Below are 17773 nucleotides of genomic sequence, written 5' to 3'. Positions count from 1 at the left end.
TATAAACAGCCCCCCACCGCCCCACCCCAGAGCTGGCTTCATCTCAGCACCGGGCGATGGGTCCCTGTATAAACAGCCCCCCACTGCCGCACCCCAGAGGTGGCTGCATCTCAGCACCAGGCGATGGGTCCCTCTATAAACAGCCCCCCACCGCCCCACCCCAGAGCTGGCTGCATCTCAGCGTTGGCGGGGGAGGCCTGTGCACGGTCGGTGGGTGCTGACCCAGCCCCTCTGCCCCGCAGGGCTCCCCGTTTCAGGACGCCCCCTACGAGTGCTGCGCCGTGGTGGGGAACGGGGGGATCCTTCGTCACAGCAGCTGCGGCCCCGAGATCGACCGCGCCCAGTTCGTCATCAGGTAACGCCGGCCGGGGGGGCGGGAGGGGAGCAGGGGAAGGAGGGTTCGGGGTGAGTGGGGCGCAGGACGGAGCTGCCCGGGGGAGCCAGCCGAGGTCACTCAATCAGCCCGGGGCAGACAAACCCCAGACGCTGGGGGTTATTTTAATACTGGGATTTACCAACCAGCCCAAAGCAGCTTCTCCGGCACCTCCCCGGTTCCTCCGAATCCAAACCCCGCCGTTCCCTACAGTGCCCGGCCTGAGGCCTCCGGCCAGACGCCCGCGGCAGAGACCCGCTGATCTCCCCCTTCCCCGCCCGCCGGGCCAGCCACACACCCGGGGCCCGGGATCCCGTGGGTCGCCCCCCAGACCCCCGCCACGGCCGGTGCTCAGCGCAAAGCCAGGGGGCTACACACAGACCCTGAGGGTCAGGCCCGGCAGCGAGGAGCTCGGAGCTGCCAAAAGTCCTTTTAGCCCCAGCCCCGAGGTCCCAGGCCGGGGTCCGTATTCAGGGGCTCCAGCCTCAATCCCCCCCTTGAACCCCAGAGGTTCCCCCGGGGGCAGGGCGGGGGGGGGATTAACCCCGTCTGCCCCTGCCCACGCGGCTGCGTCTCCCAGCTCGGTGCATTTCCAGCTCTTCTGAACCAGGGTTTGAAGTTTGGCCCCACGGGTGAAGTTAGTCTGGGAGCTAATTAACTCCTGGCCCTGTTCTCCGTTAGTGAGAGATTAGAGGAGACTCATAATGTCACAGGGAGTGCAGTGGGGGGTCAGGGCGAGGGGGCTCAGGCGAGTGGGGGTGCAGTGGAGGGTCAGGCGAGTGGGGTCAGGGCGAGTGGGGTGCAGTGGGGCTCAGGGTGAGGGTACAGGGGTCAGGGCGAGGGGTGCAGTGGGGGCTCAGGGCGAGGGGGCTCAGGCGAGTGGGGTGCAGTGGGGTCAGGCGAGTGGGGTCAGGCGAGTGGGGGCAGTGGGGTCAGGGCGAGTGGGGTCAGGCGAGTGGGGTGCAGTGGGGGCTCAGGGTGAGGGGGCAGGGGTCAGGCGAGGGGTGCAGTGGGGGCTCAGGCGAGGTGGGGCTCAGGCGAGTGGGGGCAGTGGGGGCTCAGGCGAGTGGGGTGCAGTGGGGGCTCAGGGCGAGGGGGCTCAGAGCGAGTGGGGTGCAGTGGGGGTCAGGCGAGTGGGGGTCAGGCGAGTGGGGTGCAGTGGGGGCTCAGGTGAGGGGTACAGGGGTCAGGGCGAGGGGGTGCAGTGGGGGCTCAGGGCGAGGGGGCTCAGGGCGAGTGGGGTGCAGTGGGGTCAGGCGAGTGGGGGTCAGGGCGAGTGGGGTGCAGTGGGGGCTCAGGGTGAGGGGGTACAGGGGGTCAGGCGAGGGGGTGCAGTGGGGGCTCAGGGCGAGGTGGGGCTCAGGGCGAGTGGGGGCAGTGGGGGCTCAGGCGAGTGGGGTGCAGTGGGGGCTCAGGCGAGGGGGCCCAGAGCGAGTGGGGTGCAGTGGGGGCTCAGGCGAGTGGGGGCAGTGGGGCTCAGGGCGAGTGGGGGCTCAGAGCGAGTGGGGTGCAGTGGGGGCTCAGGCGAGTGGGGGCAGTGGGGGCTCAGGGCGAGTGGGGGCCCAGAGCGAGTGGGGTGCAGTGGGGGCCCAGGCGAGGGGTGCAGTGGGGGGCTCAGGGCGAGTGGGGGGCTCAGAGCGAGTGGGGTGCAGTGGGGGGCTCAGGGCGACGGGGGTGCAGTGGGGGGCTCAGGGCGAGGGGTCAGGTGAGTGGGGTGCAGTGGGGTGCAGTGGGGGCTCAGGGCGAGTGGGGGCCCAGAGCGAGTGGGGGGGCTCAGGGCGAGTGGGGGCTCAGAGCGAGTGGGGGCAATGGGGTCAGGGCGAGGGGTGCAGTGGGGGTCAGGCGAGGGGTGCAGTGGGGGCCCAGTGTGAGTGGGGGCTCAGAGCGAGTGGGGGCAGTGGGGGTCAGGGCGAGTGGGGGCAGTGGGGTCAGGGCGAGTGGGGGCTCAGAGCGAGTGGGGTGCAGTGGGGCTCAGGGCGAGTGGGGCTCAGCGCGAGTGGGGTGCAGTGGGGGGCTCAGGGCGAGTGGGGGGCTCAGAGCGAGTGGGGGGCAATGGGGGGTCAGGGCGAGGGGGGTGCAGTGGGGTCAGGCGAGGGGGTGCAGTGGGGGCTCAGGGCGAGTGGGGGCTCAGAGTGAGTGGGGGCAATGGGGGTCAGGCGAGGGGTGCAGTGGGGGCTCAGGCGAGTGGGGGCTCAGAGCGAGTGGGGGCAGTGGGGTCAGGCGAGTGGGGTGCAGTGGGGTCAGGCGAGGGGTGGCAGTGGGGGTCAGGGCGAGTGGGGGCTCAGGCGAGTGGGGGCAGTGGGGGTCAGGGCGAGTGGGGGCTCAGGGCGAGTGGGGTGCAGTGGGGGTCAGGGCGAGTGGGGGTCAGGCGAGTGGGGGCTCAGGGCGAGTGTGGTGCCGGGTGGGGCTCGCGCTGCAGGGCAGGGGGTCGCTGCTTGAGGCAAGGGGGCTGTGACCCATTGAAAAGGCCAGGGGGTGTGGGGGGCGGTACCAGGGGAGGGCGGCATGGGGCGAGGGTTGCCCCCGGCCCCTCCCCATCTGCCCCCCTCCCAGGCAGGAGCCCAGAGCCCCCCCCCCCTCGGCCGAGCTCTGGGAATGCAGGCGGGGGCGGAGTGGGGGCGGGGCCAGGCTGTTCGGGAGGCTCCGCCCACGGAGGGGGGGGTAAGAGGGGTGGGGGGCACCGGGGTCCCCTGGCTGTTCCCCAGCTCACCCCGCCTCCTCCCTAGGTTCAACCTGCCCCCCCCGGGCTTCGCCGCCGACGTGGGCACCAAATCGAGTGTCGTCACCATGAACCCCAGCGTCCTGCACATCCGGTACTGGGGGGGGAGCCCCGCTGGGAACATGGGGGAGATTGAGACCACCAGGGGGAGGGGTGGGGCGTGGTGGGGCCCATGGCGGAGCCGGGATCGGAACTGGGGGGATGGAGGGGGGAGCCCCGATAGTGACCTGCGAGGGGAGGGGCTGTGACGGGGCGGTTCTGGCAGGACCCAACTGCGAGTGCCAGTTCAGGGCCAATTGCTCAAACAGGGCAGTCACAGCCCTAGGCTGGGGTTTTTCCACCTCTAAGGCACCAAACCAGCCAGACAAAAGGGACTTCGGTCTCACCCCACTGGCTAACCACAAGTCACACAAGCAATTTCCTTAGACACTCCAGTCTCCCAGTATCACCACCAGTGCACTCGTCCTGGGGATAAATGGTTATGAAAACCAACACCCCAATAAAAGAAAAAGGTTCCCTCGATCCCAAAGGACCAAGCCCCAGACCCAGGTCAATATACACATCAGATCTTACCCACAAATCACGCTGTTGCCAATCCTTTAGAATCTAAAATCTAAAGGTTTATTCATAAAGGGAAAAAGGTAGAGATGAGAGCTAGAATTGGTTAGATGGAATCAATTACATGCAGTAATGGCAAAGTTCTTAGTTCAGGCTTGCAGCAGTGATGGAGTAAACTGCAGGTTCAACTTAAGTCTCTGGAACATCCCCCGCTGGGATGGGTCGTTCAGTCCTTTGTGCAGAGCTTCAGTTTGTAGCAAAGTCCCTCCAGAGGTAGAAGCAGGATTGAAGACAAGATGGAGATGAGGCATCAGCCTTATATAGGCTTTTCCAGGTGTAAGAACCTCTTTGTCCTCACTGTGGAAAATTACAGCAAAATGGAGTCTGGGGTCACATGGGCCAGTCCCTGCACTTTGCTGAGTCACAAGGCGTATCTGCCTTCTCTCCATGGGTCCATTGTGTAGCTGATGGTCCTTAATGGGCCATCCAGCAGGCTAGGCAGGGCTAACACCAGCTTGTCTGGGATGTCACCCAGAAGCAGAGCACAATACAAAATACAGACAGTATAAAGCCAATACTTATAACTTCAACTACAAAATGATACACAGACACACAGACAGCACAATCCTAACCAGCAACCCAGAGCCTGGTCTGGGACACCTTAGATGACCCCCTTTACCTAAGATTTGGTGCCACTACAGGACCTTGGTTGCAACCCATGTTCTATATGATCCCAGGTTATATCAATAACATCACAGTGGGGAACCCACTTCAGAGTGTGGGAGGGGGGAACAGGGGCTCTCCGGTCGGCCGTAGGGTCACCGGGGGGGGTCAGAGGAGGCCCAGCCCCCAGCTCTCCAGTCGGCCATAGGGTCACCGGGGGACCAGGGCAGAGGCGACTGAGGCCGTGGGAGGGACCGGGACTGGCACTGGGGGACGGGGACTGACGGGGGCGTCTCTCCCTGCCCGCAGGTTCGGGGCTCTGAGCCGCCGGCGTCGTCCCTTCGCGGAGGCGGTGGGGGCCCACGGGGCCGCGCTGCTCCTCATCCCGGCCTTCAGCTTCCCCAGCAACACTGCGATCTCGTTCCAGGCCCTCTACACCCTGGAGGACTTCGGCTCCCCGGCCCGCGCCCGCTTCATGAACCCCGAGTACCTGGCACGGCTGGACCGGCACTGGCGTCGCCGCGGCCTGCGCACCAAGCGCCTCTCCTCCGGCTTCATGCTGGTGAGCGCCGCCCTGGAGATGTGCCGGCACCTCACCCTCTACGGCTTCTGGCCCTTCCCCAGCGACCCCCAGGGGCGGCCCCTGCCCCACCACTACTACGACGACCAGCCCCCCATCCCGGGGGCTCACGCCATGCCCGAGGAGTTCACCCGCTACCTGGGCATGCACCGGCAGGGCGCCCTGCGGCTGCATCTGGGGCGGTGCCGGTGAGGGCGCGGCTGGCGGCCACGCACAACGAGATGCGGTGGCGGCGCGGCTGGATGAGGAGGAGCCGGCTACGGCAGGGGCGGGCCCCTAGCTGGGCCCAGCTGATCCCGGCAGGGGGCTGTAACGAGGCTGGTTCTGGTGGGACCCTACTGAGAGCGCCAAAATCGGGACAAATCGCTTGAAGCGGGTCGGTTACGGCCCCAGGCTGGGGGTTTTCCACCTCTAAGGCACCAAAGCAGCCAGACACAGAGGACTCTGGTCTCACCCCACTGGCTAACCACAGTCACACCAGCAATTCCCTCCGACACTCCAGTCTCCCCGTATCCCCACCAGCGCCTCTCGTCCTGGGGAGGAATGGTTATGAAAACCAACACCCCGATGAAAGCAAACGCTTCTCTCGATCCCAAAGCACCAAGCCCCAGCCCCAGGTCAAATGAGAACTTAGATCTTACCCAAAATATCCGCTTCGAGTCCGTTCTTATGAACTAAAGTGCAAATTATTCGCAAAGAGAAGGCAGAGTCGGTTGAAAGATCCATAGACAGACCGACGTGAATTCAGTTCTTGGGGCCCCGCTACACGGCACAGATGGGTTTGTAGTTCCCAAAGTCCTTTTGGAAACAGTCCGGAGGTTACAGCCTGTGCCAAAGCTCCTCCTCGGCCTCGGTGGGTCCTGCGCTTATTGGCGGGTTCGCTCGCCTCGCGGATTCACCCTGTGGGTCGGGGAACCGCCCAGAGACCTTCCCCTCTGGGAGACGCCGCAGCCCAGGTCAGTTCCTGGAGCAGGGTCCTTCCCTTCAGGCTTCTTCCGCTCCGGGTCTTCGGCAGCAGTTCGGCAGCGGGGGGTCCTTCCGCACCGGGACCCGCCCTGACCCCAGGCCCCCTGAATCCTCTGGGCGGCCCTGTAATCTGGGACTAGTAGATCTGCCTTCTAACGCGCTCCTGTAGCCATCTGGCCCGACCCTGTCACGAGTCCAATGTCCATATTCAGGGTGACTCCCGTCGGCGATGGGGGATCTCAGTCCTTGTGGCTTAAGGAACCCAAAGCAGATCTGAGATGAAGCAGGATCGTGTCTCAGGGTTTTTATACATTTCCAGCAGCCTTTCGGCCTGACAACACAATTCTCCTTCTCCCAACCAGCCTGGCAATTAGCACAGAGTAATTTATCCATTCAACAGTTCAGATCCAGGGGACCCCAACCTGGAAAGAGACACACCGACAAGGATCCTGTTTCCCTCAAGTGTCTTAACAAATGTGAATATTCCTGTTTTGATCCTCGAATCAAAGCCATAGCGACGGACAAGCCTTGTGTGCTGACATCACAAGACCCGAGCGAACATCGAGCCTCCCCGTGGCCCCGATCATTAGCCCTGACCTCCCGGTCGTGTCCCTGAGACGACGAGCCACCCGAGAGAGAAACGCCGAAGATCAGGCATGGCCACCAGGCTGACTCCCTGAAGACCTCGCAACGTGAAAATGGGGAAGTCCTTGGCCTGGGTCTGCCCCCTCCTGGAGACTTCTGGCCCCCCTCCTGGGGCAGCTTGAGGAATTCATCCGCGCCGTGGGGACCGTTTTCGGTGACCCGCCGGGAGCGTGCTTCGTAACGTGTGCCGGGGAGTAGACCGGACGCCCTGTGTGACGAAGTGTGGGGACGTTTCTTGTTGGGGTTTTTTTCGTATTTTCCAGGGGGTTGCATGCAGAGGAGTTGGGACTCAGTTTCCCTGGGTGTTACTGGTTTAACGACGTGAGGGGAGAGGGAGTAACATTGCCACTTACTCATGAACTTTTTGGGAGACTTCACTTGGGAAGGGTATTCCCTGACCTGGACCTTGGTGGAGAGGACAGGCTGGTTCAGATCGGGGAAGGCGACAAGGGGAAGGCGGCGTCCTGCACTCAGTACGGGCATTTGGAATATGGAGCGATGCCACTTGGGCGATGTAACACGTCGGTCACATTCCAGTGTTTCACGAACGATGTTTCCTCGGACACGTTGGGCCAGTTGTTATCCGTTTCGATGCCATTTTCGTCTTCTCCGAATGCCAGAAGCGACACGGCGAGTAACGCAGTCCCTGGTGTGTGTTAGTCGTGAACGCCTGCGGAGAAAAGCGATGATATTTGAGACGAGGGGCTGCTCGCCATCCAAACAGAAGTTAGAGAATGGTTCTTTGGCAGGTAACTTAGCAATTTGCTGACTGTGTCTAATTCCTGTAGAAAATAAAGAAAAATAAATATCAGCTTTATTACGAACACGTTCTGACACCTTGTGGAGAGTCAAGTTAAGGGACACTGGGTAGGTTTAAAATGTTAGTGTCTGTTCTTGCTGTGTCACTAACTCTGCGGGGACAGAGAGACCCCGTCAGGACTCCTGGGTTCTGTCTCAGCTCTGGCAGGGGAGTGGGGTCTAGTGGGTTACAGCGGGGGGCAGATACATCTGGGTTCTGTATAAGAACAGGCCAGAGTGGGTCAGACCAAAGGTCCATCCAGCCCAGTGTCCTGTCTGCTGACTGGCCAGTGCCAGGTGCCCCAGAGGGAGTGAACCTAACCGGGAATCACCCAGTGACCCAGCCCCTGTCGCCCATAACCAGCTTCTGGCAAACAGAGGCCGGGGACACCATCCCTGCCCAGCCTGGCTAATAGCCACCGATGGACCTGTCCTCCAGGAATTTATCTAGCTCTTTTTTGATCCCTGTTATGGTTTTTGCCTTCACAACGTCCCCTGGCGAGGAGTTCCACAGGTTGACTGTGCGTTGTGTGAAGAAATACTTCCCTTTGTTTGTTTTAAACCTGCCGCCTGTTCATTTCATTGGGTGACCCCTGGTTCTTGTGTTAGGAGAAGAAGTAACTAACACGTCCTTATCTACTTTCTCCGCACCCGTCATGATTTTACAGACCTCTGTCATATCCCCCCTTAGTCGTCTCTTTTCCAAGCTGAAAAGTCCCAGTCTTGTTAATCTCTCCTCATACGGCAGCCGTTCCAGACCCCGAATCATTTCTGTGGCCCTCTTCTGAACCTTTTCCAATTCCAATGGATCTTTTCTGAGATGCGGCGACTACATCTGCCCGCAGTATTCAAGGTGTGGCCGTTCCATGGATTCATATAGAGGCAACATGATATTTCCTGTCTCATTATCCATCCCTTTCTTAATGATTCCCAACATCCTGTTCGCTTTTTGGCTGCCGCTGCACATGGAGTGGATGTTTTCAGAGAACAATCCACAGTGACTCCGAGATCTTTCTCGAGAGGTAACAGCTAATTTAGACCCCGTCACTGTGTACGTCTAGTTGGGATTGTGTTTTCCAATGTGCGTTTCTCAACACTGAATTTCATCTGCCGTTTTGGTGCCCAGTCACCCAGTTTTGTGAGACCCCTTGGAAGCTCCTCGCCGTCTGCCGGGGGCTTCGCTATCCGGAGCAGTTTTGTATCATCGGCAAATGTTGCCACCTCCCCGTTCGCCCCTTTTTCCGGATCGTTTACGAAGACGTTGAACAGAACTGGGCCCAGTCCAGACCCCGATTTACCTCCCCCCAGTCTGAAAACCGACCGTTTATTCCTCCCCTGTTTCCTGTCCGGTAACTGGAGTGCCCGGCTAGGGTGACCAGATGTCCCGATTTTATAGGGCCAGTCCCGATTTTGGGGACTTTTTCCTTATATAGGCTCCTGTTACCTCCCCACCTCCTGGTCCGATTTGCCACACTAGCTGTCCGGTCACCCTGTGCCCGGCAGAGCCTTCCGGTGAGTTTGGCTGCACTGCCAGAGACCTACAGGCCGGATCCTGCATGTTAAGCTGAGGCAAAGTTCGCCCCATGAAAGGGGTGGCCCACCTTGCTAGAGGGGGCCCGGGCGGGTTTTACGCCGAACTCTCTCCGTGCCCAGGAGACGCGGTTCCCTGAGCGGTTGCGTTGAGCTTTGTGGATTAGGTTTTGATTTTAAGGGAGCGAAGGAAAGTCTAAGTTCGCCCCGACACCGCTTAGCTCCAGCTTCTCCTAAGCGCCGCGCCGCTGGCCGGGGGCGAGGCTGGGCCCGTGTCTCCCCGCGCCGGGCTATCCGGGGCAGGGGGGGTGTTAACCGGAGCGCTGTAGCCCAGAACCCGCGTGGAACAGCGGCCATGCAGCTGGGACGTCGTCACTCGGAGAATTGTCCCATTTCATCGCTACTTCAGGGAACGGCTTCAGGGCCGAATCTGTCTCGGTGGGAGCGTCCGGTCCCCGCCCCCGAGGGTCCTTTGGAAATTCAGGGGAGTCTGATTCGGGGCAAGAACTTTTATCTCCTGGTCAGAGAGATGGGGGAGCCCCAACCCCGTACGGCCCAAATTACCGTCATTAACCTCCTCAGCCAGGCAACGGCGCAGCCGCGTCACGCCCGTCGGGGGCTGGGACGTGTGCTGTGAGCAGCCCCCCGGCACGGGACTCGGAGCCCCCCCAACCCCCCAATGCCCCCCCCACACCCAGCCCCGGCCCATCAAATCCCGGAGCAAGGCCTGAACCCCTGACCCCGTGCTGGGTCCCTGCCCTGCTGCCGGCCACGCGCCCGCAGTGAGCGGTCCCGGCCGGGGGCCGGGATCCCATGGGGTGAGGGGCTGTGTGTGTGTGTGTGTGTGTGTGTGGCTGCTCTGTGTGTGTGTGTGTGTGTGTGTTTGTATGTGCTGCCCCCTGCTGGAGTGGACGGGGCGGGGTGTGTGTGTGTGTGTGTGTGTGTGTGTGTGTGTGTGTCCTGCTGGAGGGGACGGGCCCTGCTCCGTGTGTGTGTGTGTGTGTGTTTGTGTGTGTGCTGCCCCCTGCTGGAAGGGACGGGCCCTGCTCTGTGTGTGTGTGTGTGTGTGTGTGTGTGTGTGTGTGTGTCTTGATGTAGGGGACGGGCCCTGCGGTGTGTGTGTGTGTGTGTGGGTGTGTGTGTGTGTCCCAGCGTGGGGGGACGGGCCCTGCTCTGTGTGTGTGTGTGTGTGTGTGTGTGTGTGTGTGTGTGTGTCCCTGCTGGAGGGGACAGGCCCTGCTCGGTGTGTGTGTGTGTGTGTGTGTGTGTCCCTGCTGGAGGGACGGCCCTGCTGTGTGAGTGTGTGTGTGTGTGTGTGTGTGTGTGTGTCCCTGCTGGAGGACAGGCCCTGCTGTGTGTGTGTGTGTGTGTGTGTGTGTGTCCTGCTGGAGGACGGCCCTGCTGTGTGAGTGTGTGTGTGTGTGTGTGTGTGTCCCTGCTGGGGACGGCCCTGCTCTGTGTGTGTGTGTGTGTGTGTGTGTGTCCGTTCTGCGGGGGTGGGGCCCGTCTCTGTGTGTGTGTGTGTGTGTGTGTGTGTCCCTGCTGGAGGGGACGGGCCCTGCTGTGTGTGTGTGTGTGTGTGTCCTGCTGGAGGGGACGGGCACTGATGTGTGTGTGTGTGTGTGTGTGTGTGTGGGTGTGTCCTGCTGGAGGGGATGGGCCCTGCTCCGTGTGTGTGTGTGTGTGTGTGTGTGTGTGTGTGTGTCCTGCTGGAGGATGGGCCCTGCTCTGTCTGTGTGTGTGTGTGTCCTGCTGGTGGGGACGGGCCCTGCTCTGTGTGTGTGTGTGTGTGTGTGTGTGTGTGTGTCCCTGCTGGAGGGGATGGGCCCTGCTCTGTGTGTGTGTGTGTGTGTGTGTGTGTGTCCTGCTGGAGGGGACGGGCCCTGCTCCGTCTGTGTGTGTGTGTGTGTGTGTGTGTGTCCCTGCTGGAGGGGATGGGCCCTGCTCCGTGTGTGTGTGTGTGTGTGTGTGTCCCTGCTGGAGGGGATGGGCCCTGCTCCGTGTGTGTGTGTGTGTGTGTGTGTGTGTGTGTGTGTGTGTGAGTGTGTGTCCCTGCTGGGGGGGACGGGCCCTGCTCCGTGTGTGTGTGTGTGGGGGGGGGCCGTCCCTTACCCAGCCAGGCGTCTCTAGCTGATGTGAGGGGGCAGTGGTGCTCCCATGGGTGCTCCATGGGTCAGGGCGGTGCCCGGAGCTGCCCCCTTTCATGCGCCCGCCCCAGCGGGAGCAGCTGTGTTTGCCCTGGCTCGGGTTGCCGCGGACAATGGGGACGAGACGCCGCCCGAACCGCCTCTGCCCCCGGCACTAGGGGCTCCGCCCCGCCTGGATCCGGGCCAGGCTCAGGGATCGGGACCGACTCCGGATTGATGCCGGCGGGAACGGAGCCCCGATTCCAGCCCCCGCCCTGGAGCGGCTCCGGGGGACCCACCCGAGACCCGAATCCACCCCCGCCACTCCTGGCCGTGCGCCGGCTTGCACGGGCGTGTGCTTGTGTAACACGCGTGTCTCTGGGCGGGTGGCCGTGCGAGAGGGCGGGTGCGTGAAAGGACACACGTGTAGGTAGGGCCACCAGACAGCAAGTGTGAAACACCGGGCCGGGGGTGGGGGGTAATAGGGGCCGATATAAGAAAAAGCCCCCACCCCCGGCATCAATCCGGAGTCGGTCCCGATCCCTGAGCCTGGCCCGGATCCAGGCGGGGCGGAGCCCCTGGTGCCGGGGGACAGAGGCGGTTCGGGCGGCGCCTCGTCCCCATTGTCCAGGGCAACCCGAGCCAGGGCAAACACAGCTGCTCCCGCTGGGGCGGGCGCATGAAAGGGGGCAGCTCCGGGCACCGCCCTGACCCACGGAGCACCCACGGGGGCACCGCTGCCCCCTCACATCAGCTAGAGACGCCTGACTGGGTAAGGGACGGCCCGGCCAGGATGCCTGGGTTCTCTCCCTGGCGCTGGGAGGGGAGTGGGGGCTGGTGGTTAGAGCAGCGGGGGCTGGGAGCCAGGATGCCTGGGTTCTCTCCCTGGTGCTGGGTGGGGAGTGGGGGCTGGTGGGTTAGAGCAGGGGGGTGCTGGGAGCCAGGACTCCTGGGTTCTCTCCCTGGCGCTGGGAGGGGAGTGGGGGCTGGTGGGTTAAAGCAGGGGGGTGCTGGGAGCCAGGACTCCTGGGTTCTCTCCCCGGCTCTGGGAGCGGAGTGGGGGCTGGTGGGTTAGAGCAGGGGGAGCTGGGAGCCAGCACGCCGGGGTACGGGCCCGGGCGCTGGGAGGGGGGGGGGGGCCGGGGGGTTAGAGCAGGGGGAGCTGGGAGCCAGGACTCCTGGGTTCCCTCCCCAGCTCTGGGCGGGAAGCGGGGGCTGGTGGGTTAGAGCAGGGGGGCTGGGAGCCAGGACACCTGGGTTCTCTCCCCGGCTCTGGGCGGGACGCGGGGGCTGGTGGGTTCGAACAAGGGGCGGGAGCCAGGACTCCTGGGTTCTCTCCTGGCTCTGGGAGGAGTGGGGCTGGTGGGTTAGAGCAGGGGGGGCTGGGAGCCAGGACTCCTGGGTTCTCTCCCCGGCTCTGGGAGGGGAGTGGGGGCTGGTGGTTGAGAGCAGGCGGGGCTGGGAGCCAGGACTCCTGGGTTCTCCCCAGCTCTGGGAGGGCAGTGGGGGCTGGTGGGTTAGAGCGGGGGGGGCTGGGAGCCAGGACTCCTGGGTTCTCTCCCCGGCTCTGGGAGGGGAGCGGGGGCTGGTGGGTTAGAGCAGGGGGGCTGGGAGCCAGGACACCTGGGTTCTCTCCCCGGCTCTGGGAGGGGAGTGGGGGCTAGTGGTCAGAGCACTGGTTGTTAAGGGCACAGCAGCAGGGGACTGGCCTCCTTTCCTTCCCCTCCAGGGCCGGTTCCCCCCCGTGAGCTCTTCCTTTCAGACATGGGGACGCTGCCCGGATGCCTGGGTCCCTTCCTTGTCACTCTCCTGCTCGGATCCCCCAGTCCAGTGGGTAAGTGCGGAGGGGTGGCGCCGGCTGTGGAGAGACGGGAGAGAAGGGCTCTTGGAACCCTTTTCTGAGATCCTGCTAAAGGTGCAGATCTGGGGGCTGCAAGTACTCCGGACTCCTGGGTTCTCCCCCTGGCTCTGGGAGGGGAGTGGGGGCTGGTGGTTAGAGCAGGGGGGGCTGGGAGCCAGGACTTCTGGGTTCTCTCCCGGGCTCTGGGAGGGGAGTGGAGTCTAGTGGTTAGAGCAGGGGGGTGGGAGCCAGGACACCTGGGTTCTCTGCCCGGTGCTGGGAGGGGAGTGGGGGCTGGTGGGTGAGAGCAGCGGGGGCTGGGAGCCAGGACACCTGGGTTCTCTGCCCGGTGCTGGGAGGGGAGTGGGGGCTGGTGGGTGAGAGCAGCGGGGGCTGGGAGCTAGGACTCCTGGGTTCTCTCCCCGGTGCTGGGAGGGGAGTGGGGGCTGGTGGGTGAGAGCAGCGGGGGCTGGGAGCCAGGACTCCTGGGTTCTCTCCCCGGCTCTGGGAGGGGAGTGGGGGCTGGTGGGTGAGAGCAGGGGGAGCTGGGAGCCAGGACTCCTGGGTTCTCTCCCTGGTGCTGGGAGGGGAGTGGGGGCTGGTGGATGAGAGCAGGGGGGGCTGGGAGCCAGGACTCCTGGGTTCTCTCCCCAGCTCTGGGAGGGGAGTGGGGTCTAGTGGTTGGAGCAGGGCGCCATGGCTAAGTGGATTGTAACCAATTGGACACAGCGGCACGACCGGGCCTGGCTGGTCTCCTCCGAAAGGCCAGGGACAGGATGGGGTCTGGAACCAGGGAGCATTTCTGCCCTGCTGCCAGGAGCCTGGGGAACTCCCTGCCACTGGGCCCAGCAGCCCAGCCGGGCGCAGGTTCCCCCCGGAGGTGAGTGAGAGGATGTGGAAGGCAGATGAACCCGGGGGGTGACGGACTCTTGCTACGAGGGGTCACGAAGGGAGCGAGTGGCAGGTCAGTCGAACCCCCATCTCAGCCCGGGCCCCCCAAGGCGGCCAGTCGGCTCTTGACAAAACCGCTTGGAAACTGGGGGGGGGGGGTGTTATCCCAGCAAATTTCAACCAAACTGAGAAAATCCCCCCAAATGATCGAATTTCGGGTCAAAAACATCACATTTGGGGGGCTTCACATTTCCTTAAATTGTCATATTTCCAGCCAAGCAACTGTTACATGGGAGGAGGGGGGAACCCCCCCAATTGTCATATTTGTGGCTGGAAACTCCTAAAAGTTCAGCTGTGGTTTTTGACCCCAAACTTGGCAGCTTCCTTTGAGAATCTCAGAGATAAAATTATCGGGGTTCCCCCCCCCAAGCCGAAGGTTTTCACCGTTTGGGGGTCTCTGACGCGCGGTTTGGTAGCACGGCCCACGGAGCCTGGCTGGGTGGGAGGCCGGGAAAGCCCCTTGGGTCAGGATCTGGGGGTCCTCCCCTGGGGTGGGGGGCTCGGGGATCCCGATCCCGGATTCTGAGCCCCCGCCAGCTCTGGCTCATGCTTCCCTTCCCTCCCCGCAGCCTCCTCCAACGTCCGCTCCTGCCTGTGCACCCAAGGGTGCTGCCCCGCCGGCTGGTACCAGTACCGTGACTCCTGCTACTACCCGGTGACGGCCACCAAAGGCTGGTGGAAAGCCGAGGTACGGCCCCCCACCAGGTCCGAGGGCCCACGGCATCTGGCTTGGCCTGGCCTCAGGGAGCTGGGGGGGGAGGGTGTCACCCCCGGTACTGCGGAGACTGGGGGGTGTGGGAATACTGGGGGGACCCGCGGCCCTGGGGGAGCAGCGGTGACTGGGCTGGAGGGCGGGGGGGTTGTGGGGCAGGCGGGGGTGGCTGGCAGGACTGGGGCTCTGTGACCCCAGCTTTGGGGTCTGTCAGTGTCCCGGACCCCCCCGGGGGGTTCCCTCTTCCCCCAGGGCGAGCCCCGCAGGGACACCCGGCCGGCCCGGCCACACTCGGGTGCGTTAGAAAGTCCTCGGCCGGCCCGGAGAACAGAAAGTCACAGCCTGGCCCGGGGAGGGGGTCAGCCCCAGGCCCCCCTGACCTCTCTGTCCCAGTTCAGGGGGGTGCCCAGCACCCGGAGCAGCCAACCCGTAGCCACCCCCTGGCACCTCCCGAGTCCTCCGGCCTCCAGCTGGCCGAACACGGCTTGGCTTGCTGGGTATCAGAGCCCGAGTGACTGGGCTTCTCGAAGCTCCCCTGATACGGGACCGGAGCCCCCTGCAGCTAGGAGCCGTTCGCACCTGCCTTCTAGCCTGCCCAGAGCGCGAACCAGACCTTTTCGCATATGGGGAAACTGAGGCACACAGCGGCTTCCTAAAACGATGTCAGCAAACTCCCATTTCATCACAGCTGGCGTGGGGGTGGGGGAGCAGCGGCGGCGGGGGGGTGAGGCGGGGGAGCTCACTGGGGTGCGGGAGTGGAGGAATGGGGGGGCCTGAGATGTGGGGAGGAGTGGGGGAGGGCAGGGACTTGTTGGGGTAGTGAGGGGTCAGGCTGTGCTCCCCCGACCCCCACGGTGTGTGTCACCCCCCCCCACCCCAGACGGACTGCAAGGACCTGGCGGAAGGCGCCCACCTGGCATCCGTCCACAGCGCCGAGGAGAACGACTTCATCTATCACCTCATGGGCACCCCCCGCGACTACGAGAAAAAGGAAGCCTATTGGCTGGGGGGCCGCCGCGACGCCCAGGTGAGGGGCTCTGCTGCTGGGGCTGGGGGCTGCCGAGCCCCCGGGTCACGCGGCCCCTCGGCTCGGCTCAGCTCGGGGGGTCGGCTCTGTCCCCTCTCCACTCCGTCAAATGCCTTTTTCAGGCGGGTGAAGGGATCCAGGCTCGCCCTGGGGCACCTCCGCTTTGCCCCCTCCGCGGCACGTCCCGGAATGGCATTAGCCCCCGCCCCTGCCCCCAGATCCTTTCCCGAGCCCCCTTCTCCAGGAAACCGGCCCCAGTCCGGGGGTCTGCCCAGCCCCCCTCCTTCCAACCCGGGTAGCTCCGTGCCAGGCCTAAGATCCACACTTTGGGGACTCATATTTCCATCCCCCCCCCCAAAAAAAGGATTTTTCCCCTCTCAGAATGAAATTTCCACCAGGGAAACTCATGCCAATGTTCCCTAAAACAAAGGGGTGCCCCCAATTTGGGGGGTCCTCCAAGGAGGGGGGTTCTGATGGAAAACTTGGCATGCAAATTCCCATCCGCCTCCTCGCCGGCTTGACGAGACCATGGTCTCAATGGGGGGGGGCGGGGGATAAGATCAGGGAAGGCTAAGACCCCCCCACACCATTCCCGAGGCCCCCCACTGCCTGCTGCCTGCCATGGGGCGGCTCGGCCCGGCGCTTGGGGTGGGTCGGGGGCTCAGCCCGGTGTGGCCAGGCCTCCTCCGGCCGCGGGTGGGGGTCCTCAGGGCGTCTCCGGTTACGGGGGAGGGATTCGGGGCTCCGGCACGTGGGGGGGGGGGGGCTCGGGCAGAGGCTCGGACGGCAGGAGCTTCCTGAAGAACAGGGCGGACGCGCTGTGCCTCAGTTGCTCCTCTGGCCGAGCTCAGCCACGGGCTGGCCCAGGCTAGGGAGCCGGCCCGGCCCGGCCCGGCGCTCTCAACGCCGCGCTGCCCCCTAGGGCCGGACGGAGGACGAGGGCTCCTGGCGCTGGACGGACGGCTCGGCCTGGCGCTATCACAACTTCGGGAACGGCAAGCCGGACAGGGCCACCGCGGAGGCCTTCGTGGCCACCTGGAAGTTTGATCAAGGTACCGGTAGCAGGGCGGGGACAGGCCCCGCCCCTTCACTGGTCCATACAGTGGCCCAGGGACCAGGCCATCTCCTGGGGCTGACGCTCAGGGCACATGAGCAGCCCTGCCCCATGGGCGTCGCTTCCCGGTGGGAGCAGGGACAGGGGGCTGGGTCCCTAAAGCTAGAATAGAACCCAGGAGTCCTGGCTCCCAGCCCCCCCTTCTCTAATCCACCATCCCCCACTCCCCTCCCAGAGCTGGGGAGGGAACCCAGGCATCCTGGCTCCCAGCCCCCCCTGCTCTAACCCCCCAGCCCCACTCCTCTCCCAGAGCCGGGGAGAGAACCCAGGCGTCCTGGCTCCCGCCCCCCCCCTGCTCCAACCCACCAGCCCCCACTCCCCTCCCAGAGCCGGGGAGAGAACCCAGGCGTCCTGGCTCCCAGCTCCCCCTGCTCTAACCCACCAGCCCCCACTCCCCTCCCAGAGCCGGGGAGAGAACCCAGGAGTCCTGGCTCCCAGCCCCCCTGCTCTAACCCCCCAGCCCCCACTCCCCTCCCAGAGCCGGGGAGAGAACCCAGGCGTCCTGGCTCCCGGCCCCTCTGCTCTGACCCACCAGCCCCCACTCCCCTCCCAGAGCCGGGGAGAGAACCCAGGCGTCCTGGCTCCCGGCCCATGCTCACTGCCTCTCTTGCCCCCACAGATGCAATCACTTGGGATAACTACGACGCCTCCCTGGAGTTCATGTCCGTCTGCAAGCGCTCGCTGGACTGACGGGCTCGGAGGGAGGCTGAGGTGCCCGCCTGGCTCGGCTCTGCCCTGGCCACTCGGGTGACGTGCAGCGGCAGTGTGCCCCCCGGATTCCCCTCCAATGGGGGTCTGTGTGCCCCCCGGATTCCCCTCCAATGGGGGTCTGTGTGCCCCCCGGATTCCCCCTCCAATGGGGGTCTGTGTGCCCCCCGGATTCCCCCTCCAATGGGGGTCTGTGTGCCCCCCCGGATTCCCCTCCAATGGGGGTCTGTGTGCCCCCCGGATTCCCCTCCAATGGGGGTCTGTGTGCCCCCCGGATTCCCCTCCAATGGGGGTCTGTGTGCCCCCCGGATTCCCCCTCCAATGGGGGTCTGTGTGCCCCCCCGGATTCCCCTCCAATGGGGGTCTGTGTGCCCCCCGGATTCCCCCTCCAATGGGGGTCTGTGTGCCCCAGATTCCCCTCCAGTGGGGTCTGTGTGCCCCAGATTCCCCTCCAGTGGGGTCT

General features: G+C 64.2%; 1 protein-coding gene across 1 annotated transcript; it reads left to right on the top strand.

Annotated features, from left to right (window-relative positions):
* The first annotated feature begins 7117 nt into the window (after positions 1-7117).
* Positions 7118-17292, top strand: LOC120381389 (dromaiocalcin-1-like). The gene is made up of 6 exons (XM_039499583.1): positions 7118-7253; positions 12688-12792; positions 14319-14437; positions 15342-15488; positions 16411-16540; positions 17222-17292. Exons 1-6 carry the CDS (start codon positions 7118-7120, stop codon positions 17290-17292), a joined length of 708 nt encoding a protein of 235 aa, XP_039355517.1.
* The last annotated feature ends 481 nt before the right edge of the window (positions 17293-17773 follow it).

This window comes from Mauremys reevesii, linkage group 14, assembly GCF_016161935.1.
Source record: "Mauremys reevesii isolate NIE-2019 linkage group 14, ASM1616193v1, whole genome shotgun sequence".
Lineage (NCBI taxonomy): Eukaryota > Metazoa > Chordata > Testudines > Geoemydidae > Mauremys > Mauremys reevesii.
The sequence above is the reverse complement of the archived record's forward strand: the minus strand, read 5'-3'. Positions and strand labels throughout refer to the sequence as shown.

Excerpts from the sequence above, each read along its gene's own strand:
- LOC120381389 (XM_039499583.1), top strand. The coding sequence starts at position 7,118 with ATGCCAGAAGCGACACGGCGAGTAACGCAGTCCCTGGTGTGTGTTAGT. Across the intron at positions 15,489-16,410 it reads GGGGCCGCCGCGACGCCCAG|GGCCGGACGGAGGACGAGGG; the intron begins GTGAGGGGCTCT and ends GCTGCCCCCTAG. Across the intron at positions 16,541-17,221 it reads CACCTGGAAGTTTGATCAAG|ATGCAATCACTTGGGATAAC; the intron begins GTACCGGTAGCA and ends TTGCCCCCACAG.